A 26,473-nucleotide genomic window follows, 5' to 3' on the forward strand; every position below is an offset into this window, starting at 1 on the left:
CCCCTTTGCTGCCAGGCCTTTTCCCCCTCAGGTGGCAAGCATTTTTTGGGCTATTTGGGGCAGTTCGCGCTTAGGCCCTCATAACTGTTTGGCCACATAAACTACCAACACCAAATTTGCGTCCTTTTTTTCCAACATCCTAGAGATTCTAGAGGCACCCAGACTTTGTCGGTTCCCCTGAAGGAGACCAAGAAATTAGCGAAAATACAGCAAATATTTTGTTTTTTTCAAAACAATGTGAAAAAGGGCTGCAGAAGAAAGCTTGTGTTTTTTTCCCTGAAAATGGCATTAACAAAGGGTTTGCGGTGCTAAAATCACCAGCTTCACAGCTTTCAGGAACAGGCAGACTTGAATCAGAAAACCCAATTTTTCAACACAATTTTAGCATTTTACTGGGACATACCCCATTTTTACTATTTTTTGTGCTTTCAGCCTCCTTCCAATTAGTGACAGAAATGGGTGTGAAACCAATGGTGGATCCCAGAAAGCTAAACACTTCTGAAAAGTAGACAAAATTCTGAATTCAGCAAGGGGTAATTTTCCATAGATCCTACAAAGTTTTCCTACAGAAAATAACAGCTGAAATAAAAAAATATTGAAATTGAGGTGAAAAAAGAGCCATTTTCTCAATGTTTTACTCTGTAACTTTTTCCTGCAATGTCAGATTTTTTAAACCAATATAACGTTACGTCTGCCGGACCCTTCTGGTTGCGGGGATATACAAGGCTTGTAGGTTCATCAAGAACCCTAGGTACCCAGAGCCAATAAATGAGCTGCACCTTGCAATGGGTTTTCATTCTATACCGGGTATAAAGCAATTCATTTGCTGAAATATAAAGAGTGAAAAATAGGTATCAAGAAAACCTTTGTATTTCCAAGATGGACACAAGATAAGGTGTTGAGGAGCAGTGGTTATTTGCACATCTCTGAATTCCGGGGTGCCCATACTACCATGTGAATTACAAAGCATTTCTCAAATAGATGTCTTTTTTACACACTGTCTTACATTTGGAAGGAAAAATTGTAGAGAAAGACAAGGGGCAATAACACTTGTTTTGCTATTCTGTGTTCTCCCAAGTCTCCTGATACAAATGGTACCTCACTTGTGTGGGTAGGCCTAATGCTCGCGACAGGAAACGCAACATGGACACCACATTTTTACATTGAAATCTGACCTGTCTTTTGCAAAGTGCCTAACTGTGGATTTTGGCCTCTAGCTCAGCTGGCACCTAGGGAAACCTACCAAACCTGTGCATTTTAAAAACTAAACACCTAGGGAAATCCAAGATGGGGTGACTTGTGGGGCTCTCACCAGGTTCTGTTACCCAGAATCCTTTGCAAACCTCAAAATTTGGCCAAAAAAAAACACTTTTTCCTTCCATTTCGGTAACAGAAAGCTCCGCAATCTGACAGGAGCAACAAATTTCCTTCCACTAAGCATTTCCCCAAGTCTCACGAAACAAATGATATCTCACTTGTGTGGGTAGGCCTAGCGCCCGCGACAGGAAATGTCCCAAAACACTATGAGGACACATCAAAATTACCAAATACTAAACTACCCGTTTTTGCGGGGGGAGACCTGCGCTTTTGGTCCTGAGCTCGGCAGCCATAAAGGGAAACCTACCAAACCCAAATATTTCAGAAAACTAGACACCTGAGGGAATCCAGGGAGGTGTGACTTGCGTTAATCCCCCAATGTTTTCTTACCCAGAATCCTCAGCAAACCTCAAATTTAGCTAAAAAATCAAATATTTCCCACATTTCTGTGTGGGATCACTGCACAGGGACAGATTTCCTACCACCCAACGTTCCCCTCACTCTCCTGGTAAAAATAATACCTCACTTGTGTAGGTGGGCCAAATGCATGTGACAGGGAAGAGCCAAAAACATGAAATTGAGGGGGAACCAAAGCGTGTCCAAAAGGACAGTTTGAGAAAAAAAAAATTAGGCTGGTTCAGAATTGTTATCGGTATAGATGAGAAAATGCTGGGTGGTTGGAATTTTGTGGATTCCAGCAGATTCCGGAAGCTTCCATCACAAAAAAGTGGAAAAAAATTGTGATTTCCAGCAAAGTTGAAGGCTTGCAGGGCATTGTGGGTAAGAAAATGGTGTGGGGTGCATGTGAAGCACACCATCCTGAGCTCACCCAGATGTTTAGTTTTCAGATGTGTCCAGGTCTTGTGGATTTTTCTACATGGCAGCCTCCCAAAGTCCAAAAAGTGTAGCCCTCACCATTCCAAGTGGCCATACCCCCACCCTCTTATTTTGAAAAATAAATCTTCCCTGGCCTCTGGTTGGCTTTCTGCCCCCTTTGGGGGCAGATGGGACTTCCAAAAAAGGCCGATCTGCCTCCAAGGGGGGCAGATATGGCCAACAGTAATGTGCCCCCATGGGGAGCGACCCTTGCCCAAGGGGCTGCCCCCCCAAACAAAACACACACATACACACACACCAATCCCTGGTGCCTAAGTGGTTTCTGCACCCCCTGGGAGCAGATCGGCTAATAGAAATAGGCCAATCTGCCCACAAGGGGGGCATAAATGGCCTAAAAACAATTTGCCCCCCCCTCCCCGGGGAGCGACCATTCCCTAAGGGGACGCCCCCCCCCCCCCTTATCAGTATAAATAAAAAAAAAATCCCTGGTGTCTAGTGGCTTCTGTCCCACCGGAGGCAGATCGGCTTAATTAATATAGGCTGTTAGACTTGGCATCCTTGGTGTGGTCTCCCATAACTTTGCGCCTCTGTTTCCCAGGTTGTTGATGTGTGCTGGACTCATGTTTTGCTGTTTTTGTTACTCTGGTCACTTTACCACTGCTAACCATTGCTAAAGTGCAAGTGCTCCTATACAAAATGTGTATGTAATTGGTTCATCCATGAATGGCATATTTTATTTACTGGTAAGTCCCTAGTACAGTGCACTAGAGGTGCCCAGGGCCTGTAAATCAAATGCTACTAGTGGGACTGCAGCACTGGTTGTGCCACCCACAATGGTAGCTCTGTAAATATGGCTCAGACCTGCCACTGCAATGGCTGTGTGGGCAGTTTTAAACTGCCAATTTGACTTGGCAAGTGTTCCCACTTGCCAGGCCTAAACCTTGCCTTTTCTTACGTGTTAGACACCCCTAAGGTAGGCCCTAGGTAGCCCCATGGGCAGAGCGCATTGTATGTTTAAGGTAGGAAATATTCTTATGTGTTTTACATGTCCTGACAGTGAAATACTGCAAAAATCGGTTTTCACCGTTGCAAAGCCTATCCGTCTCATAGGTTAACATTGGGGCTACCTTTAAATATGATTAAAGTGTAGATTCCCTTTGGGAGATGATAGACATGTGGAGTTTGGGGTCTCTGAGCTCACAATTTAGAATACATCTTTTAGTAAAGTTGATTTTAAGATTGTGTGTTTGAAAATGCCACTTTTAGAAAGTGAGCATTTTCTTGCTTAAACCATTCTGTGACTCTGCCTGTTTGTGGATTCCCTGTCAGGGTCAGTTTGACAGTTGGGCTGGTTGCACCTCTCTCTAGACAGTGACACAAAGGGAGCTGGGGTGTAGCCTGCATATCCTGATGAGCCATCTGTGCTAGGAGGGAGGGGAGGAGTGGTCACTCACACCTGTAAGGGCTGTGCCTGCCCTCACACAATGCAGGCTTCAACCCCCTGGTGTGTGTCTGGAGCCTGGCCTGGGCAAGGCAGGATTTCACAAACAAGAGAGACTTTTCTTTGAAGTAACCCTACTTCAAAGGGCAAAATGAGTATTAGAAGGGCACCCAAAACCACAGTGTATAAAGATCACTTCTTTATACACGAGGAACCTCTGCCTGGAGAAGAGCTGAGGAAGAAGAGCTGCCCTGACTTTCACTGTGCTTTGTGGAGCTATCCTGCAGTTGCTGGTTCTACCTGTGCAAGAGGACAAAGACTGGACTTTATGTGCCTTCCTTCTTGTGAAGAACTCTCCAAGGGCTTGAAACTGAACTTGTCTCCTGTTGTTGAAGTCTCAGGGACAGTAAAGATTTCTCTCTGCCAGCACCTGACGCCTCTGCTGAGACTCCAGCCCTGCCAAGTGGTGCGCCATCCAGTTCCTGGGGCCTTGAAAGGAGAAGCCGGCAGGCCAAGTTTAAGAAATCTACGCACAGACTGCGTGCGAGGAAAATTTCAACGCAACCTCCAGAAAAACAACGCGCTGTCGGTTTCCCTGCTGAAATCGATGCTCCATCTGCAGCGCGGCTGAGAGATCGACGCACGCGGCTGGGGAAACAACGAGCAGCATCGCTGACAGAGGCTGGTGGGATAGCAACCCACACTGCGTGTTTTTTGGATCACCGTGCGCCAGGATTTCTGACACAAACATCACTGGGCGTGTAAAAACTACGCAAAGCCTGCCCGGACCCGAGAGTGCCTGTCCAGATTGACGCATCACTCTCCTGCAGAGAGAAGAAACGACACACGCTGACCCGACCCAAGGAGAAACAACGCACGGTCTCGCTCATGAGTGAAATTGACGCATCGCAACCTTCTTTTGACACATCGCAAGCTTCTTTCGATGCACACTCGCCTGTGCGCGGTTATTTATGATGCGATCGTACTGCAGGAATGCACTTTGAGACATGAAAAGGGAAGGAAAAGCCTTTCCTTTTCATGCCTTTCTGCCTCCCCTGCCCCCAGTATCGAGGAGAAACTAATCATTAACATTGATGAGCAGGTCAAAATGCGACCCACTAGTAATCGCTAAATGAAACTATATGAGTTTCATACATTAGGAATAGCGATTACCGTATTCTGATTTGCAGAGAATCACAATTGCATAATCGCTATGTCTAACAATGACACATCTGGTCCTAAGTGCCTACCAGGCCTCTTCAAAAGGCATATGGAATAGTCTCTGCACTTGCATGCAAATCAGCGTTTGGAAGTTCACTACTAATAGCTGCTTTTTAGACCCTCAATGATTTGCCCTAATTTCTTTCAAAAGTGTTTTACAATGGATCAATAGAGGTAAAATATCCAGATGGTACTAGCTGGTTTAATGCATTTTAATCACTGAACTAAGGGCTTGATTATGACTTGGCGGAGTAGATTACTCCGACCCAAATTTGACGAACATCCCGCACGCTGTATTACAAGTTCCATTATGTCCTATGGAACTTGTAACTCGGCAGGCGGGATATCCGTCACATTTGGGACGGAGTAATCCCCTCCGCCAAGATCGTAATCAGGCCCTTACTGTTTTTTTTATCTCTGTGACTCATTTGTCCAACCTTTTATGAGCTTAATTATGTTGTGAGTTTGAGAGATGAACATCAGCTGAGATGTATATTGTTTGTATCAATGGACTAACATCTCTGGCAAAGATGTTTCACGTCACAATACTTCAACCACTGTTACAGGATTTAACCCACACCAAACGTTTATATTCTTTTATCAGATAAAAGCGGTAGACAAACAAGCCATAGTACTGAAGTTCCAAGAATAATAATTGGTACCACCAAAACAGCTGGCAAAACAGAAAGGGCACAGACTACAGACACTACAAAAAGGCAGACATCTGCTGGTAACAAAAGAACATCTAATGAAGGTAAATATAAACTGAAATCACTTTGTCGAAAACATTTGGGAGGTCGAACTCTGGCAGCAGTGCTTAACTTGTAAGAATGTAAGTGCCAGGGCCCTCCTCATGAGGCCACTGCAACATGCACCACCCATTGCCCCTGCCAGCACTGCAAGTGTCATACAACTACTGACCATCAAACGCCTACTAGTGTGGCAATTCAGACTATCCCTTGTCCCCAAAGCTGTAAGAAAGGCATGGGCAGCATTTATTAGCCATTGTAATGTATATTTAATTAAGAAACACATGTTGTTGCGTTCTCATTTCAATCAAACGGACTGTCATAAGTGCCAGTGTTGACAATTAAGTGCTGGCGCAGAGCACAGCAATCCACCGGCTCAGATTAAGTACTATCAATTAAGCACTGGAAGTATTAGTTAGTTGACAACTCGCCTAATCAAGACATCAGTGTATGCACCAGGTGCTAGTGCTCAAGAAGAGAGGCATTTTGCATTAAATACAATTATTCTTCATTGTCCTGGCAGGTGGGAAAGGAATAGGCTGCCCATTTTTCAGCTCATCCATCTAATTCTGCTATTTTTGCCACGTGGCCTCTTTAAAGTGCAGGCCAAAGATTTTACACATTGGTCTCAATTTACATGGAAAAGCAGAAAATTAGAGGAGGAGTCCTAGAGCACCATCTGGACGTACTATAACACACTTTGCAATTCACAAAACTAGTGTAATGGTGTGTCTGGGAAGTCAGCCCAGGCATAGATTTCCAGTACTATTGCATCTGTCTGTAACCTTTTAACGCTTCCTGTCCCCCTTGTGTGGAATTGTATGCCGTGTACAATTCTACACAGTGGGAAAAGCAGCCGAATGCACAATTTTTGTTTTCTTTTCTCTCATCATGGGGAAAACATTTTTTATCCAGTGGACAGAGGTCTTCCCTACCCCCAACAAATCTCAGAGTAATCATCCAGTAACAGTATTGACTTGTATTCCTTGCTTTACCAATGTGCATTTAAGCCCTGAACTGAAGAACTCCGATCTAATTTAGATCTTAATCCAGATGCCCTTAGAACATTTCACTTTACTACGAAACGTCCAACCAGTGGGCCACATATTGTCAATTTTTTAGATTGTTTTGTTTTGGAGTGCATGTTTTTAACATATTTACAAAATCCAGCAAGACCTGCTGAAACCTTGAGAAATCAGACCAAGACCTGCTAAAACCTTCAGAAATCAATTGCTTTAGGGTTAAGCCTAGATTTGAAGTAGGGATTCACAAAAGAATCCTACACACATCAGGAAATTTACCATTCAATAGGGATGCCACTGTTAGAACTGGCATCAATAACATACCAGCATCAACATTCTTCACAACCATCTTCAACATTATCTACACCGTCTACAAAGCTTCCACAACTGGCAACCTTGCCTATCTAGCTGACAAGGTCACCGTTTTGTGTGGATCTAGGGGCACCTGCATCAAGGACACCTTACTGATCTGGAACAATACCCTGCTGTCTAACAGAACAACCTCAACCCTACTCCACTGTAGGAAAGAGACGGTGATGCACTTTTTTAAAGAACACCACATGATCAATCAATAAATTAGTATTTGCCTTTGAGTCTGTGGAGGTACCTATTGCCTTTTGACTGGGTTTTTGCTATAGAAACACCACATAGGTAAATACTTACATTCTCTCAAAGATTATTAGTGGAGTTAACTTTATAAACGAGCACCAAGAATATCTTAGGTGTTTTTTAACCTTGCTCACTGACTTATTTGAATTAAATCTGCTCTTTTCACTTCTACTTATAAGCAACCTGCATTTCTTACTGTTCTCCACCGCTCTCCTTCCAGAAGCTGACTTTCTTTAGAACCTTTAGCTCTGGAAGTGTATACTGTTCTCTGTATGCCAAGTTGTTAATAGAATCATAGATTACACCAACTGAATGCAATTTAGTCCAATAACATTCATATTCTTTAAAATTTTGGTAACAATCTTGGATTTTAATCACTCAAAATTAGAAGAATGGTGTTAGAAATTGGGTCTCTAGTTGGCAGAGATATGCACCCTGTCCAAGTAGGGACCACGATCCTAGTCAGGTAAGTCAGATAAACACATTTAAAATTAACCTGTGCTCATCCTCTGATAGCGTGGCACAGAGCAGTCAGGCTTAGCTTAAAAGGCAACGTGAAAAGTATTTGTGCAACTCTTAATTACAGTAATGCTATGAAAACACAAAACAGAGGCTCCACAACAGTTTAGGAAAATGACATATCTTTATCTGGTTAGAATAAGACCAAAACAACAAAAATACAATCATTATTTCTCAAGTGATACTTAATTAAAGCAGGTATGCAACTGTAGTGCTTCTCCTAGAGTTATTACCATAATTCTAGTCCAAGTACATCAGACTCTGTCAGGGGATCACAAAGCAGGACTGTTCCAGTGAGGTTCTAACACGCCTGGTCCTTAGTAAGTAAACATTCAAGGGGACGCTTATAGGCAGATGAACCTTTTGGATCACATGGAATAGCCTAGCTATGTAGTGATCATTGGTACTAAACAATGAGCAAATCCAATTACTAATATTAGAATCAAAAAGATATAACCATCAATTCATGAATAACCACAACTCCATCAACCGTTTAACAATTTTTTATTTCCCTATTAGTTACAATACTAAGTCATTAATGAGATAAAACTTTATTCAACTTCTCAAATTAACTCATCAAATGAACACCAATGCATCATCATCTAATTAGTGCTTGAGAAATCATATGCTCAACTACTTAGCATAACCAATAAAAATGAATACGAAGCATCAATAACAGAGTTCAGCAAGTAGTTTGTTAGTCATTTGTCACTGTCAAACGTCACCCCTTGGGGACCTACCTAACCAAGATTAGCATCAGCATGTTGGACTTCATGCAAAATAATTTAGAAAACATGAAGTTAGAAAACATCTTGCTACGAGGAAAACTATAAAACATTGCAGTTGGTACCTAGAAGAAAAGGCACAAATTAGTCAGTCACATTATCAAAGCTACCTATCCACGGAATGGATCAGCAACAAAGTCAGTCTTCGTCTTCAGGTCATCAATAGATCAGCAATGCATCAGGCTCTTTGAGTGTGAGCACAATGACAGAATCTCGAACCGCGTCTCCTTACGCCATCAACGTCTCACTCCTATTCTCCTGCATCTGAAGTCTTAGCCCCTTGTCATGACTTTTTATTAGGGTCTCCCAGCCATCCTCCTAATTCCCAATTGGTCAGTCAATCAGCAGATATAGCTTTAACCTATAATATTAGTTCATCAAGTCTATAACTTTTAATATTAGTCATTTCTCAGCATTGGTCTACTATATGATGTCCTCATCATCCGGCTCTTCAGGTATCAAAATTGTTGCATGTTCCTCTTAAGTCAGTGCTTCCATTGTTCAAGTCCTGGGAAAGTACATTTAGCCTACTCTACACATAATTGTATAAAATTGTCTTCATCATCTCCTGTCCGTTGGTACATTGCAGATAATTCTAGCTAACAACTTTAAAATCGGGCAGTTCAGGGTCAGACCATGCATTTGCTTCTCTACAGCGCGTTAGTATTTCAGCCCTTCTTGTGCGGCCTGGAAAAAAAGGCTAGGCCTTATCCACGGCTAAGTTAACTCTACAAATTAATATAAAACATAGGTTATACATTTCAATATGACATATTACTACATCATTCTTATACATTTTCATTAATTCACACAATTTCAGTTATATTAGTACAATCTTGTTTATGTGGCTGACATGCCCCGTGGGCACATTTTCAAATGTGCACATTATTTCTCTATGAGTTCTCCATTGGTTAAATACATAACATTCATTAATCATTTTCTAATTAGCATATTTGCGCCATTAGCGACACAACAACAGTGTTTCAACAAGGCCCTCATGGCCGCCCGCGACATGCCAATCAGCCTCAAGGACCACACAATCTCAAAGTACCGTCGTTCTGACAGCAACAGCCAGGGTATTGGTCTCCTGGGTCAGGGCCAGTCTTATGGCAATCTTCCTGAGCTGAGTAGTCACCTGACGACAGTCAGGCAGGTTTGCGGACTGAAGCAGACAAGCCCGGCACTCCAAAAGGGATGCAGGGTCCTGATGCAGCGATCTTGCTCACAGTTGGCCCCGCTCTCCTGAACACGACTTTGGCTGGCACTCCATCACAAAGGAAATCCCTGGTTGTCAAGGTGACATTGGGGTCCGCACACAAAGCGTTCCCTCTGTACTGCGACTTCAGCTTACTCACAAAATGAGCGATTACGATCGATGCAGAGCACACATCATAGTTTGGACTTGGAAGTGGAACAGCAGACGCTGAAACTTTGCAGAGTGTAGTGCTGGAACTGGTGAAAACAAAGTCTTTTAATGGCCCGAGACTTTGAAAACAGGGGGCAAGACAACAAACCCTTGGAGTTCTTGGGTAGGAAAAAGGTTGTAGAGGGCAGTTTCAATTCTCCCTCACTGCCAGAGGCAGTAGGCAGCAAGCCTACACAGCAGAGCAAGTTGCAAAGTGGAAGTCCCTCCTGGCAGCGCAGGTCCTCTTCTTGGCAGTCTCCTCAAGACCCAAAAGTGAACTGATTTGGTGGGGTTTGGGGTCCAGTACTTATGCCAAAATGTGTCTCTGAAGTGGGGGCAACTTTCAAAAGAACTCTTTGAAGATCACAAGGTCTCTTCCCTTCCTTCCCTGCTCCAGACACTTTAAAAGGGGGTGGTGGTGCAGCCCTTGATGTGAGGAGAGACACAGACCTTTCAGGTGTAGATGTCAGCTCCTCCCTCCCATCTAGCCCAGGAAGATGCACCAGTCTGCTCATGGGCCATCATGATGCAAATGTCGCACCCACGTTTCATTTGTCCGTGATTGTCTAGAGGGAATGCACAAAGCCCAGATGCCACCAACCTCAGATGGGTATTCAGAGACAGTTGGAGGCACAGAATGGTTAAAGAAAGAAAATGCCAACCTTCAAAAATAACATTTTCAGACTTACAATTTATTATACAACTTAGCCATAAGTTTTTATTTCTGTCTTTCACGATTAGAAATGACACTTAAAAGATGATTTAAATCAATCCCAATGTTAACGTATCGGAGGAATAGGCCTCGCAGTAGTGAATGTGTTTTCACTACCTGGACATGTTAAACTTTAAAATACATGTCCAACTTTTTAAATACAATACACCCTGCCCTTGGGGCTAACCAGGGCCTACCCAAGAGGTGACTTATATGTAATAAAAAGGAAGGTTTGAGCCTGGCAATTGGGTGCACTTGCCAGGTTGAAAGGGCAGTTTAAAGCTGCCCACACAGGCTCTGCAGTGGCATGCCAGGGACATGTTTGCAGGGTTACTGTAGAGGGTGGCACAATCAGTGCCACAGGCCCAGTAGTAGCATTTAATTTACAGACCCTGGTCATACATAGTGCACTTTACTAGGGACTTAAAGTAAATTAAACATACCAACTGTGGATAAGCCAGTATTACCAAGTGGTTTTATAAAGATTCAAGAACATTTGTCTGGAGTTACTACATGATAGACAGTAATAGTGAATCTAGCATTTTTATTAGGATTCTAAGTAGTATTAGTGAAAAAGTAAAAAATAAAAACAACACTTTGAGGCATATTAGGCCAGTCTGCACGAAGCACTAGATATAATGAATTCAACACACTTTCTGAGTCATCCTATTTTAGTGTCTGAATATGCCTGTTCTCAGTTACTACCTTATTGTCGAGTAGGAACATGAGTTATTCACTTCTCAACATTTAACTTGTCTTTCAATTACTGTCTACATGTACACAATCATAACTACTCAGTAAGAGCAACATATAGCATACATCTTCTTACTGTTATTGAAACTACTGCAGCTCTACAAAGATTTCTCTTTCCAACGCTTGAAATTAGCCATTTCTTCTAACACACCCTACACCCTTTATATATATATATATATATATATATATATATATATATATATATATATATATATATATGCTACAGGCCGCCAAAGCACTTATGTTATTTGTTGGAGCATCTGTCAGAATATATTTCCACGTACCAATTGCTATCCCATAACAACATATATGGGAGATTTCAATATTGACTGAGGAAATGCTAAATCACATTTGCATATAGAACAATGGTCAACTTACTTACAGCATGAATCAACTATGCTTGCACCCGACACATGCATCACAGGAAGAATCCTAGACCTCATTATGGCCTCTGCAGAAAGTATCCGATGTCTACCCCTGAACAAGGTCAATTGATCAGCAACTTTCCAATAAATTTTTACATCCCTTATAGAGTTAGAGATGCAGAAAAACTCTCAACATTAAGAAAACAAATTGGATCATAAATGGAAAGAACTTGATAATAAGGGCCATTAATAATTTAGTAATTTTGAAACTAGATACGTTGTACCCCAATACCAAAACTGACACCATGTTAGAATGCTATTGTAAAATAATAGAAGAGTTTGCCAGTTCTGTTGCACCAGCATAATATAAATATCCCAAAGAAATACCTGGCACACCATAGTTCATTTAAGATATTTTCATACTCAGCAGAGTACTCAGATCTCTAGAGAAGAACTGACAAGCTGAAGAATCACAAAATGCTAATGCATCCTTAATATAGGAGTACAAAACTAACTCTAGAAATGCAGTGCAATCTGTATTGAAGTTCATGTGACAGATGGAGGTTAGGCCCAAACCAGAGAAATCCAATCAGTTCCTAGCATTCTGTTCTGATAAAGCTGCAAACATCAAAAGGAACACAATCATCTCAACAATAAAACACAAACTGAAAACCCTAAAAATGTGGGAATCCTTCACAGAATTACTGATGGAGGAGCTCATAATAATAATAATAATGCTAATAATAATGCTAATAATAATAATAATAATAATAATAATAAAACAAATGCATCCAACTTACTACTTTCAGGACGCAATAACAGCAAAAGTGATAAAAGTTCATTTAGCATCATACTGACTATTAATTAAGGTCTTGGTGCAAAAAGGAATATATCCAAGTGATCTGACGATTGATCAGATCACACCAATTCTAATCTCCAAAAAAACAGATCAATGCAGACCTTGAGGCCTGGACAATTACATACCAGTAACTGATCTATCCTTGTTAGGGAAAGCAACTGTGAAATTGGTAGCCGTACAACTTAATAACTAATCAAAAATACACTGCTGGGTTTTTCGAGCAGCGACATGCGGGGAGGGAACATGGCGGCCAGCTAGGCAGCTGAGCCGCGAGTCCTCTGCATCGGGCGAGCTGACGTGACGGCAGCAGGAAGCAGCAGGAAGAGGAGGGGCTTGCCGGGCGCGCTGAGGCAGCGTTAGTGCCGGCGGCTCCGACCGGAGCTTGGAGAGATTGTTTGTAGAATTTGTGGACGCGCTTTCTTTCTCTGTGGAGGTTTTTTTTCTTTCTATTAAACCCCTACCACCTACCCCCTAGGAATCCTGGATGTTTTTTTTTTGGTTCTAACGCTTATGCAGAAGACATATTTCTGGGCAGTATCTGACATTATTGATGCAAGAGCCCTTCTCAAGGTGACAGAGACTGTAAGATTATTGTGCCTCTAAGTAGGCGGAAGACTCAAGGTGAGCCTGGCCTCCTGGGGAGGGGGGGGGCCTCTGGATAATTTTTTTCCTCTTTCCCTCCCCTCCCTGTTAGACAGTGAGAGGGTGTACTCACTGTATTTAAATCTGGCCCATACCTTTGTTCGCGCCGCGGCTTTGGCAGGAAAATGTATAAATGATGGATTATGTGGAGAGAGACATAGGAGGTCTTATTCTACCTCAGGTGTGTGGAGCGAGGCGGTAAGGGGCGTGCGTCAGGGGAGACGATACACCTCTAGGTGCAGTCTTTGAGGTCCGAGAACACTCTTTGGAGCGGATTTAATAGAAGTAAAAAAGCAAGGAGGAGAGACAGCTGCTCCAGCATTAATGTCACCGGTCAAGCATTATTTGAAAGGTCCTCAGGTTGGTACTGGTAAGCTTGGGGCAATTCGGAAAGGGAAGTCTGGATCCCTCGGGCCGGAGTGTAACATAACCATGGATAATGCATGCCTAATTAAAAGGAGAGGCCAATCTCGAGTAAAGGGGAGTTTGGGGGAGCTGTAGAACTATACAGGAGGTGACTCCGGGGGAAAAAGTGCTACCCCAGGTTCAATAACTAAATACTTCCAGCCAGGCGTGGCAGAAGTAAGTGAGATTTCCCCTGCTCCCATGGAAGCACAATCGGCCTCGAGGGGCTCGTCGGTTCAGGAACGGGATTCCCCGGAGGAGTGGGAGGCACAGATGGCCCAGTTATCTACAATAGGGGGTATTTCTTTAAGGGGCAAGGAAGATTCCTTGTCCGTACAGGGTCCCCTTTCTGAGTCTAATGCCTCAGCCCTTGTGGAGCCCAGTAATGGGGGAGTGCATGAGCTTTTGCTTTCCCTCACGAAAGAGATTCGGGAGAGGTTTGAGATTTCTGAAAGCAATCAAGCTAAGATACAGGAAGCGTGCATGGTTTTGGAGACTAAGATTAATCAGTTAACAGATCGGGTTGGCAAGATGGAGGAGGCCATTGAGCAGCAGAAAAGCCAGGTGTTGGCCAACTCTCAAGATATTTTGTATCTTAAGCGTGCAGAGAAGGCTCTACAGGACAAATTAGAGTTTTTGGAGAACAACATGAGAAGAAACAATATTAGAATTCTTGGAGTACCGGAGGGGGCAGAAGGAGCGGACCTCAAGGGATATTTTGTTTCACTGATAAAAGATACAATGCCGGGTTTAGCACACCTGAAATTGGAGGATGATATTCAAAGGATACACCGAGACCCGTTCAAAAAGAACACAGGTAGGAAATCCCATAGAAGGATTCTAGTGAATTTTGCCACTTATTCAATAAAACAGAAGATTTTGTCTGAGGCCTTGAAGGTGGGAAATTTTGTTAAGGATGACTGGTCCTTCAGAATACGGTCAGATGTTTCCAGAGCGACCTTGGACAGACAGTAGGAGCTGGGGAAATTAATGCAAGAGCTTCGCTCCTTTGGGGCAACGGTGCAGTTGAGGTTTCCCGCGGCCCTGCGGATTATGTGGCAGAATAAAACTCATAACATAAGAGAGCCAGAGGAGGTTAGGGCCTTTATAGAACGGATAAAGTCGTCGCAATAATGTTATTGTGTTGGTATGATTGAAGATTGCCCGGTGTGCGGAGGGCTCTATGGGATAATTATGGTTGTCCTATTTAAAGAAGGGAGGGTTCCCACGGGTGGTTGGGGTAAGGGTATAAGGGGATCGGGTGAGGGTTGGGGAGTGTGTTGTTTTGGGTGTGGGTGTATGGAGGGAAAAAAGTTAAAAAATATGAAAGTCCTCAATATGGGTTTTTCACGAATAAAGAAGGGGAGCATTAAAGAAGCTTTTTTTTTCCTGTTTAGAGGATGGGTAAGCAGGAAGGTTTACTATTAAAAATAAGCTCATGGAATATCAACGGGCTAAGGGTCGAGCGTAGAAGAAGGAAGATTTTGGAGTTTCTCAGGCAGGCGGATGAGGATGTGATTATATTACAAGAGACGCATCTCTCACGAGAAGAATGGGAAAATGTATTTAAAAATACACAATGGATATTGTGGGGGATAGTGACTAATCAGTTATGCCCGGTTAAAGGTGTCGCTATTCTTTTTAAGGAGAAAATAACGATAGGATTATGCATAGGTGATGTGCACGTTGACTCAAAGGGTAGATGGGTGGTGGCTGAGGTTTGTTTTTCTGGTTTATGGCTTACGATTGCAGGTTATTATGGTCCCAATACGGACGATTCTACTTCATTTATAGAACTGTATAATATCCTTTTGAAAACTAAGTACCCGGTTGTGTTAGGTGGGGACTTTAATATATTATTGAACCTGGTCTTGGATAAATCCACCACCCGGGCGACGGGTAATTCCCCTAGATGTAGGTTACTGGTTAAACTGGCGATACTCGACCTGGGGCTGGTGGATGTGTGGCAGGTTAAGGGGGGTGTAGGACCCAGATTTACTTTTCATAATAAGAAATATGGGCACAAGTCCAGAATAGACTTTTTTTTAATTGCAAAATAGCTAGATAGGGAATGTTTTTTCTATTGTGTATGCCCCGGTACATCTATCAGATCATGCGGCTGTTAAGTTGTATCTCTCCTTCATGGCGCAAGTTCCTAGGCTCCGATGTACAATAAGCCGTTCATTATTATTGGATGACCTGATTATTGAGACGTTTAGAAAAGATACAAGAGAGTTTTTTTAGGTGAATCACGGGTCTGCTAGTTTGCAAATTGTATGGGATGCATATAAAGTCTATATAAGGGGGAGGCTGATTAGCTTGGCTGCATTTAGGCGTAGGGAGGAAAGAGAGAAATTATGTAATGCTGAGACTAGAATAGCTATTTTGCAGGACTCTATACAGGCCACACAGGGAATGGAGAATAAGGATCAATTAATGTTACTTGAGCAACAATATGAAAAAGCCTACTTGAATTTAGAGTGTTTATTAGAAGTTCAAGAAAGAAAGAAATGGGAAGCTAGTCAGTATGCGCATTATGAATACGGGGAAGGGTGCAGTAAATTATTAGCTTGGAAAGTAAAATCTGACCATTCAAAGAAACACATCTCTTCAATTAGGTCTAAGGTTACCGGGCAGATTTGTGTAGAAAGATCAGAAATAGAGGCTGCTTTTGTTTCTTTTTTTCAAAATGTGTATCTAGATGAGTTGTGGGAATTCTGAGGAGCAGATTAGGGATTTCTTGGCTACGGTTAGGTTGCCGTGTCTGGAGAACTCAGCTCTACATTTCTTGGAAGGAGAGCTAACCGGGTCTGAATTAATTGAAATTTTTAAGGGTTTGAAGAGAGGAAAGGCATCAGGCCCAGATGACCTCCCGAACGAGTTGTACTTGGTACTGAGGGAAGAATTAATTCCGGCTCTATTGAAACTGTTTAACCATATGCTCTTGGAAGGGGGGCATGCACCGAGTTCTTGGACGGAGGCGGTAATCTGTTTGATTTTGAAGCCCCGTAAGGACCCAACACAGTGCTCTTCTTATCGGCCTATTTCACTACTTAACTCAGACTATAAAATTTATACAAGTCTGTTATCTAAAAGGCTGGGGAAGGTCATCCCGGGATTAGTACATCCAGATCAGAAAGGGTTCATTAAAGGTAGACAGCTACAGGAATTAGTTCATGAGTTGTTGGCGGCAATAGATTTGGCCTTAGTAGAGAGGCTCCCTCTGGCAATAATAACTTTTGACGCAGCCAAGGCATTTGATCAGGTAAACTGGCTATTTTTGCAGGTTGTTATGGAAAGGTTTGGATTAGGGACCATTTTTATTAGAGCAGTCAAAGAACTATATAGGTCACCAACAGCGAAAATTCTGATTAATGATGTGCTTTCACAAGAAGTAGCCACTTTTAGAGGGACGCGTCAGGGTTGTCCCTTGTCCCCTTTGTTATTCGATTTATATATTGAGCCGCTAGCAATACTGCTGAGAAATAATGGGGAAATTCTTCCCTTTCAGAGTAAGAGCTGGGACAAGAAGGTTGCATTGTATGTGGAAGATCTCATGATCTACACTGGGGATCATTCTTTTTCACTCCCCTCAATTAAGTTGGTGATAGAAGGTTTTGGTAGAATGTCAGGTTACAACGTTAATGTCGAGAAGACAGAGATTATGTGTTGGAATATGCCATATGAATCCCCGCTAGTTAAACAGGAAATTAGATATTTAGGAGTTCAGATCACAAAAGATTTGGGGGACTTGGCAAGGACGAATTTTGAGAAAATAAATTTCGAGACCAAGAAACTCCTTAGAACATGGGTGGCTCTCCCGCTGTCCTTAATAGGCAGATCCAACATTTTGAAAATGATAATTTTGCCAAAATTCACCTTTTTATTTAATACCATCCCGTTGGAATTTAAGGGCAAGTGGTTCACAAAATTGCAGGGAGACTTCTCTTCGTTTGTCTGGGCACAAAAGGGAATTAGGATATCTTGGAAAAAGTTGTGTAAGAAGAAGGAATGTGGGGGGTTAGCAACACCTGACTTTTATAAGTATTATTTGGCCTTTCAATTTAGGAATAGCAGAATTCTTTTAAACAAAAAGTCAGAATATACCCCAATGTGGGAAGCCTTGACTGCATATGTGGAGGAAGGGGCTGAGTTTTTTTTGTAAAATTTGGGCACCCAAGGTTTTTCAAAAAAGTCAGACTTAAGATTCTACGGCATGCCTGTAAGATCTGGCTACAGCTTTGCAATCTACTGCGGATAGCTTACTATTCTGGTTTAGCTCCAATTTGGAATTCACCTGGTACCCCGGTATGTCTTCATGATAAACTATCAAATCCACTGAAAGTGAGTGGGGTACTACGGTGGGGTCAGATTATAGAGGGTGCGAACCTGATACCATGGGCTACATTTTTGAAGAGAGCGGGGGGTCTGTCTCTAAATTTAAGTACTATCAGTTGGCTAGCTGGATTAAATCGTTACAAGAAGGTTAAATTGGTAGATCTTGTTGGGAAGAGAAATTAATTCAGAGATCTCTACCTAAGGAAATTGTGTTCTGGTATCAAGCCTTGCTGGAGGCAGTTGATCCCCCTCTCCTGCTCCAGAAATCGGGAGAGGTTTTCCCAAATATGGATATAATATCGATGTGGCAAAAATCATGCTCAATTCTTCGGACCACGGTTAAATCAGTGGCAATGAGGAGGAATCATTTGTTTACTTCGCACAGAGTGTATTGGACTCCAGTAAGGCTATCCCGTATAAGCAAAACCCAGAAAAAATGTCCACGGTGTGAAGGTACTAATGCGGATGATATTCATATGTTCTGGGATTGTTCTGGCTTAACTAATTTTTGGGAAGCTGTGCAGAATGTCTTAAATAGGATATTTGGTGAAGAAATAACATTGAATTCTGCTTTAGTGGTATTTGGAGTCTGTGAGCTGAGAGACCAATCACAGCAACGACTTTTGTTTGTTTTGATGCTTATTGCCCGGTGGCAAATCTGCCATAATTGGATACGTTCACAACCCCCTACAGTGCAGGAGTGGTTGAACTCGATAGATCGATTATATAAATTGGACAGAGCCGGGCCTATTAGTAAAAGAGATGTTTTTTGGGTGTGATGGGAAAATATTTGTCAAATTCTTACTTGACTGGTGTTTAGTTTGGTCACGAAGTCCGATGATTATATTTGATCCCCCCTTCGGTACATCTAGTCCTACTGTCCATCTAGGATACTGGGCGGAGATGGGAAGGATTTGCCAAGGTTATAAGGGGATCCATGGAAAAGAATGTCAGGTGGAATGGCCCGTTGATATTAGGGGGCTAGATACCTGGGGCAAACAGTCATGGATCCTCTCGCTACTGGCACGGGTTGGTGAGATGAGGAAAAAAAAAAAATACACTGCTGTCTCCGTTTCAATCATGATTCAGACCTGAAATTGCAGAATTGAAACAGAGACATGGGAAGGCTAAAACGTCTCAATAATATTCAGTAAATCCTGAATGAAGGTAAGGCATGCCTGCTGGTGCTATTAAGAGTACCAGAAACAGACTACAAAGTGCAAATATCAAAGGAACACAATCATCTCAGCTCAATAAAACACAAACTGAAAACCCTGAGGAACAGACTACACAGTTGACCACAACGTTCTATAGTACTCGTATGGTTTAGCTCATTCCTGTACGGTCTCTCCTAGCTAATTAAACCAGGAAATGAACTGTGGACAGTACAGGTAATGTGCACTCTTCCACAGGGATCTATTCAGTACTTAGACCTTGCAGGACCTAAAGACAGGCACTCAGTTACACCAATAGGCAGATGATACACAACGTTACCTAAAACTATCATGAATAAAATACATCATCACCTTGCAAAATGGACTGAAGGAATTACATAACTGGATGAGATTCAACTGTCTCAAATTAAACTCTCTGTATACTGAATCCATGGTAATCTTTCACAAATACAATACAAAATTGAACTAAATCTATTCTCAGAGCTAACAGGGAAAGGCTTCTCACCAACACTTTCTGCAGCAGTGAAATAACTGGGATACTTCATACTTGCTTCATTGCTGATAATACCCCATATCAACAAACTGACACAATCAGCAAACCTACACAAACGTGAAGGAATAAAGTACCCTCTTACCAAAGAGCAACTGAAGACACTGGTGATGTGCAAATAAACCCCAAGATTTATATTGGCAATGTCATTTTGATGGGTGTTCCTGCAAAAGTACGGACATCTATCAAAATGACCCTCCATTCTACCACTCCTTTGGTTTCAGAAAATAGGAACTTTGACTACATTAGCCCAATTCTGACGAACTTACTTAGGTTTCCGTTGTACAATTGTTGTTGAATTTACAATCAACTGCCTCACCTTTAATGCACTACATATAGGTAGACTGGGTCACCTAAGAGATATGGTGATTTCAGGAAGTGTAAGGGACTCCAGGAGCAGGACCACCCTCCAACTGGCAGCATTGAACAAAAAACCTTGTAAATAGGATGTGGATATTTGGGCCCTTATGCTTACTAGAAAGTTTAATTCTATTCTAAAGGTGGGTAAATAGGAGCAGGAGAAGCTAAACTTATCCCCTGCAACAAAGAGAGCTAGAACATCACAAGAATGATCACTTACATCTCTATTAAAGAGCACACAGAAACTGTTTGAACAAATGCTGCTAAAATGCCTTCACATCTGGGCAGGGGAAAATTAGGGCCAGATGTAGGAAGCAGTTTGCACGTCGCAAACAGCGAATTTCGCTGTTTGCGACGTGCAAAATGCACTTGCAATGCACAAAACCCGTTTTGCGATTCGGTAACCTGGTTCCCGAATCGCAAAACAGGTTTGCGAGCCGTAATTAGGAAGGGATGTCCCCTTCCTAATTGCGAGTTGCAGTGCAATGCAGGATTGCTTTGTGACCGCGAACGAGGTCGCAAACCAATCGCAGTTTGCACCCTTTTGAAATGGGTGGTAACACATTCGCAAAAGGGAAGGGGTCTCCCTGGGACCCCTTCCCTATTGTGAATGGCACTGCAAAAACATTTTCAGAGCAGGCAGTGGTCGTATGGACTACTGCCTGCTCTGAAAAAATGAAACAAAAACGTTTCATTTTTCGTTTTTATAATTCATCTTGTTTTCCTTTAAGGAAAACGGGCTGCATTACAAAAAAAACCTGCTTTATTAAAAAGCAGTCACAGACATGGTGGTCTGCCGTCCGCAGCAGGCCACCATCCCTGTGAATGCCACCACTCGCAAGGGGGTCGCAAATTGCAACCCACCTCATGAATATTCATGAGGTGGGCCTTTGCGACCCCCTTGCGAGTCGCAGATGGTGTCAGGGACACCATCCAACATTCCAAATTGCGACTCGCAAATTGCGAGTCACTCTGACTCGCAATTTGCGGGTCGCAATTCGGAATATTGCTACATCTGGCCGTTAAATCCTCACAAGTAGGGGAGGGGAAGATGGCATTCAAATAGGGAATTATGTATGTTATTTCTAAGTATTGCACTGTGAGAGCAGCTTTTTATTTCTGGACTTCCCCGTCCTGCAGGCAGCATTTAACAACATAAACTGCAATTTCAAGTACTGGTTTCAACTATTCTGGGAATCCCGAGGGCAGTGCACACTGATAACGTTGCTTGTGTAATATTTTGCCTAAATGGAGAACTTACTGAAAGGATTCCTTTTACAAAAGTTACCACTTTGGATACAAATTGGCAATCCCTCTGTCAGGATGCAGCATTGGATTTACTTTCCATCGAGCGCTAGTTCCACACAACACGCTACTTTCAGACTCATCACTCATGAGTCTGTTTGTCTTTAAGAGTGGAGGACAAAGGAAGGGTGTGCAAGGACTGGGCATTTCTTGGACAGGGCCCTTGCATCTTTGAAGGGTGTGTTCCCTGAAAGTTCTAAATAAAGACAAGAAGGACTACATTTCCAGGAGTAGGAAGAAATTTCACAAGACTTGCGGAAGTTGGCATCATCTTGAAGCAGAGTATAAGTTCATTGTGGTCCATAGCATCCTTACTAGGCAATTGTGATACATAGTTGCTGCAGCCAGAACTTGTTGTTGTAATCCTGTTATCTATTTCTCCTTGAAGTCAATAAAGACATCTGGGACCCAGAGAAGTATCTTGGAAAGAATAGTCTAGTACTTGTGTGCTTTACAAGGAGTCATCCATAGTGAAATCTACTGCACTGTTTATTCTGCAAAGAATCAACTGTGTGAGTTATGAACAATGGCAAACGTCAGGGAAGTATGTTAGCACAGACGTATTGTTGTGTGGTATGCAGATATCAAAGATAATGAATACACATCAGACCAGGTTTAGAAACTACTTATAAATTAGTAACAAATGCTTTCATGCTACAGTTATCCACTTGTTGCCTTATATTGAAAGGTAAGAACATAAATGGAAGTACAGATTTACTATTCTTAACTCCATCTCTACATAGCTTGATTATATATCATCAAGGTACATATGTGGAGTTAGGTATAGAAAATCTATACATACTTGCCTCTCGATATTTTTTGTACTCGATAATATGATTGCGATACTAAGGTATAATGAAATTCCCTACTTGAAGGACCCACAACTTTACTCTGCACTAGCAGAACATAAAATACAGAAAAATGAAAAACCAATACAACAAAAACGAATATTTTGAATTGGCATTAACAGATGCTTTAATCTTCTTGAATTCATAAACTTGATAGCTTTTTCTGCATGCTACTGGGTTGTTTAGTTGTGATCTGTAGTGGGCCAAAGACCATGTATGCTATGGGTTGAAGAGTGGTCAGATCTTGAGAGGAAAACCGATCCACTACATAATAAGTAGGATCTTTGTATCACTTGACTAGCATCTCAAACAAATTCTTCATCACTGTTTCAGTAGTAGACGTTTACATTATTTCATCAGGTGATGGTGACAGACGCACACATCAAAGTACTAAAGTTCCAAAGACAATTACAAGGACCACTGAAACAGCCGGCAAGAAAGGAAGGACACGGACCACAGACACTCCTGAAAGGCAAGGAGCTGCAGATAACAAAGCTCCAACATCCACCAGAGATAAAGCTAAAGTAAAGTCACTTGGACAAAAACAATATTACAGTGTAACCGTGGCCATACTAGGTCATTGCTAATAGGAGAGTACTCCGAGGCCCTCATCACAGTACATTTACCTAAGAAAGGGAAAAACACTTGCAGAAATGTCCATAAAGAGAATAATTATTTAAAGGTCTTCTTCGTTGCTCAGATGAGAGGGAAACAAAAGACATGTTGAATATTTTTCAGCCCATCCGGATAACCTTGACATTTGGACCACAGAAGTGCCAGGTGGTAATGCCTCCGATGAGGAGACCTCTGTACCATTTCCCCTGTCAGTAGCTGTGCTTTTCTGCACCTACCCCACAAGCCAGCAGAGACACCCACTGCCATTTACTGTACAAAGTGATCAGAATTAGATAATCAAAAAGGTAGCCTAACCCAGGTCAGAGTTTTCTCTTTTGCCTCAAGTATGCCACACTAACTCAGCAGTTGTAGCTGGAGGTTAAAGGGAGAAGGGCCAGTGGGACCACCTGTGTATTTTGTAGAAGGAGGTAAAAAGGAGAAGGATTAAAGGGAGCATGTGTATATCAATTGTGCACCTTGAGTATTTGAGTGGTAGTTTCAGCCTGGTGGTGGCCATACTCAAAACCTGCAGATTGAGTGATGCCGAGATAGCTTTCCTTACTTGTTCATCTAATTTAGTGTGAGGTTGTTTATGTTGTTACCATAATCGTTCTGATTGTGTTGCAGTTCTTCATGTTCGTAGTCTGTCCTTCATCCACCAGAAAGACATCATGATCCAAATTATCGTTGCCTGCTAGCAGGCTCTTCTTCTCCAATCAAAAACACATAGGGCCCAATTTACAAAGATAAAGTTAGACCAAGCGTCAATGCTAGCCTATGAAGGGAGCAGGCCTCACAGTAGTGTAAAAACGAATTTAGGAGTTTTACACTACCAAGACATGTAAACTGCACAGGTACATGTCCTGCCTTTTACCCACACAGCACCCTGCTCTAGGGGTTACCTAGGGCACACATTAGGGGTGACTTATATGTAGAAAAAGGGGCGTTTTAGGCTTGGCAAGTACCTTTAAATGCCAAATCGAAGTGACAGTGAAACTGCACACACAGGCCTTGCAATGGCAGGCCTGAGACAAGGAAAAGGGGCTACTTTAGTGGGTGGCACAACCAGTGCTGCAGGCCCACTAGTAGCATTTAATCTACATGCCCTGGGCACATACAGTGCACCTTACTAGGGACTTATAGGTAAATTAAATAGTCCAATTGGGTATGATCCAATGTTACCAGGTTTAAAGGGAGAAAGCATATGCACTTTAGCACTGGTTAGCAGTGGTAAAGTGCGCAGAGTCTAAAAACCAGTAAAAATGAGGTCAGAAAAAGAGTAGGAGGAAGGCAAAAAGTCTGGGGATAACCCTGCAGAAGGGCCATTTCCAACACTTTACATTTGTGATTCGGGTCCCATACAATTATAATTTTTGCAAATGGAAACTATGTCATTTCCTAGCAAACACTGTGTTTGAAATTGTTTATACCCAAGTGCATGTGTACAATACAGCCACAAAAACTGGACCTGGAAATATTTGTAAATTCAACAATCCAACCCACTCTTTTAAGGTTGACACTTAAAACATTGTAATCCAGGTGTTTCTATTTGAGTTATTATTATTCAGTAGTGAGTGCTGAAAGAGAGCTCTGAGGGTCCTGTTTTTAGTAACCCTGGTGCAGTGCAGATATGAAGTTGCACACATTTCATACTGACCTGGCTATTGTTCCCCATATAAATGTCACTAATATGCAGTACAGTGTAACACTTGATGGCACTGTGTGAGTTGTGTGGTCTGTAACATTCTGTGAGTTCTAGAACTTGTTAAATGTAAGTAATAGAGGGATACATGTTAAATGTGTCTAAGATTCTTTGGCAGTGAGAGAACAATAGCATATGGGCAATTTATCACAGCTGCCTGAGAATAAGCTAGATCAGTGCCTGAAGTGCCCTCCTCCCAGAAAGTGCATTTAAGATCTCCTGCTTTAGAGTTTAATTATTTTTATCCTGGAGTTGACCTGCTGTTTGACTGTGTTCTCTGTTTTTTCCATTCTAAAATAAAGTATCTATTTTAATTGAAGCATTAGTTTTAGTACAGATGCATTTGAATAAATCATGAGAAGTAGAGAGAAACAGAGAAAGCGTATGTACAATTCATATTACAAGGAAGAACACTGTTGTATGCATTGTGTACACAAAATATACTTTATTTTAACCTTTTTTTACTTTCCTGTTCATGGCAAATCTTCACAGACTATTAATCAGATTTGATCCTGAAAATTATCTGTCTTTCATTTGCATTTGTTATTCTTTTTGTGAGGGATAACACATGGGTCTCTCACATACAGATTCTATGATCTACAGTTAGGTAGTTCATGTGTCATAATAGGTGCAAGATCTAAAGAGCTCTCTTGTAGTCCACCAGAGAACCGTCACTCATCCACTTAATTACTCATTCTGGAATTCACTCACTTGGTCATTCACTCAATCAGACACTCACTGATCTCCACCAGCAAACCAGTGTGCATAGCAGTGTCTAATTCATTTTTACTTATCATGTTCTTTGGTAACCTTGTCTTCTCTTGATGTAGGTCCTGGCGTGTCCTCTGGCTCAAGTCTGCTCTTGATCATCATGGTCATTGTTCTCAGCATGGGTGTGCTTGTCATCCTGGTTGGTCTTCTTGTAACACGGTGTAAAAGGCGAAAGAGAACTGGTGAGTGGATTGGCTAATGAAACTGGACTTTGTCAGAAGACATTAGGGACACTGCTATATTTTTTTAATGATTGGGAAAGTCAGGCATGATTTAAATCCTTTGGATTTGGTTTTCAAGGTAGCCTGGAACATTACAAACAAACATAAAGTTATTCTTTTGGGGGTTTTGATGGGTGGACTTGTCACAGCACAAATTATTTATAATAAGGACATAATGTCCTTGTACATAATAACATCTGAGGGGGTAGGAGGCCCCATCTCAAATATCTGATATATCCAACAGTTTCTGTCAGGTGTGGATGATATGGATAGTCCAACTCCATTCTAGAATTTGGGGTCCAATTCATGCTCCAATTGGCAAAGAGAGATCAAGTATAGTAGCATTTTAACTTTCAAGTATCACTTAACTATAGTTTCTACTAATTCATAGTTCCCCGGGTTATTTTTAATTTACACTTTCGGGTAAGGTCACTGATGTGGCTTCATGTTTTAACAATTTAAAACACCTCACAGACGTGTGTTGTCTCAGTGTTCGGATTAACAAACAGTTCACTTATTGTAATGGGGAGTCTTAAACACCCCAGGCCACGAGAAACAATCTCTCGCATGAGTGCCTTTATGGAAGACCCACAGGGATTGTGGTACTTGAAGTCCTAATATCTATCAGCATTATTTTCCCTAGTCAAACACAGTTAAAGTATGATAACCTTTAACATTTTGAGCTTCATGAAATCGGCCAATGTGTTTTGCTGTTCTTTATTTCCTTAGAGATTCTGTAGATTACCTTTGCAGACTATACCTCTGATGCTGCTTGATATCTTCAACAATACCCCAAGAAAAGCATACAGCATTGACTTCAGGCTCCTAAAATGTAAAGTAACCTGGCCAAGACAATGTATTTTCGTTAAAAAAAATACCCATTCCAAGTCTGAGTGTTCCTCCAACTCAAACCAACAATACAGCTTGGAAACCACATGACATCCTAA

General features: G+C 41.9%; 1 protein-coding gene across 2 annotated transcripts in view; it reads left to right on the forward strand.

Annotated features, from left to right (window-relative positions):
* LOC138261417 (V-set and immunoglobulin domain-containing protein 4-like) overlaps window positions 1-26,473 on the forward strand; it is an 85,481-nt gene that overhangs the window by 37,463 nt on the left and 21,545 nt on the right. Inside the window, exons 5-6 of one of the 2 annotated variants that reach the window (XM_069210354.1) lie at window positions 5,421-5,570; window positions 25,365-25,487. In XM_069210354.1, the coding sequence (XP_069066455.1) occupies window positions 5,421-5,570; window positions 25,365-25,487 (273 nt within the window). The remainder of the gene's footprint in view (window positions 1-5,420; window positions 5,571-25,364; window positions 25,488-26,473) is intronic. The other variant, XM_069210363.1, reaches the window with a different exon arrangement.

This window comes from Pleurodeles waltl, chromosome 2_1 (assembly GCF_031143425.1).
Source record: "Pleurodeles waltl isolate 20211129_DDA chromosome 2_1, aPleWal1.hap1.20221129, whole genome shotgun sequence".
NCBI classification, from domain to species: domain Eukaryota; kingdom Metazoa; phylum Chordata; class Amphibia; order Caudata; family Salamandridae; genus Pleurodeles; species Pleurodeles waltl.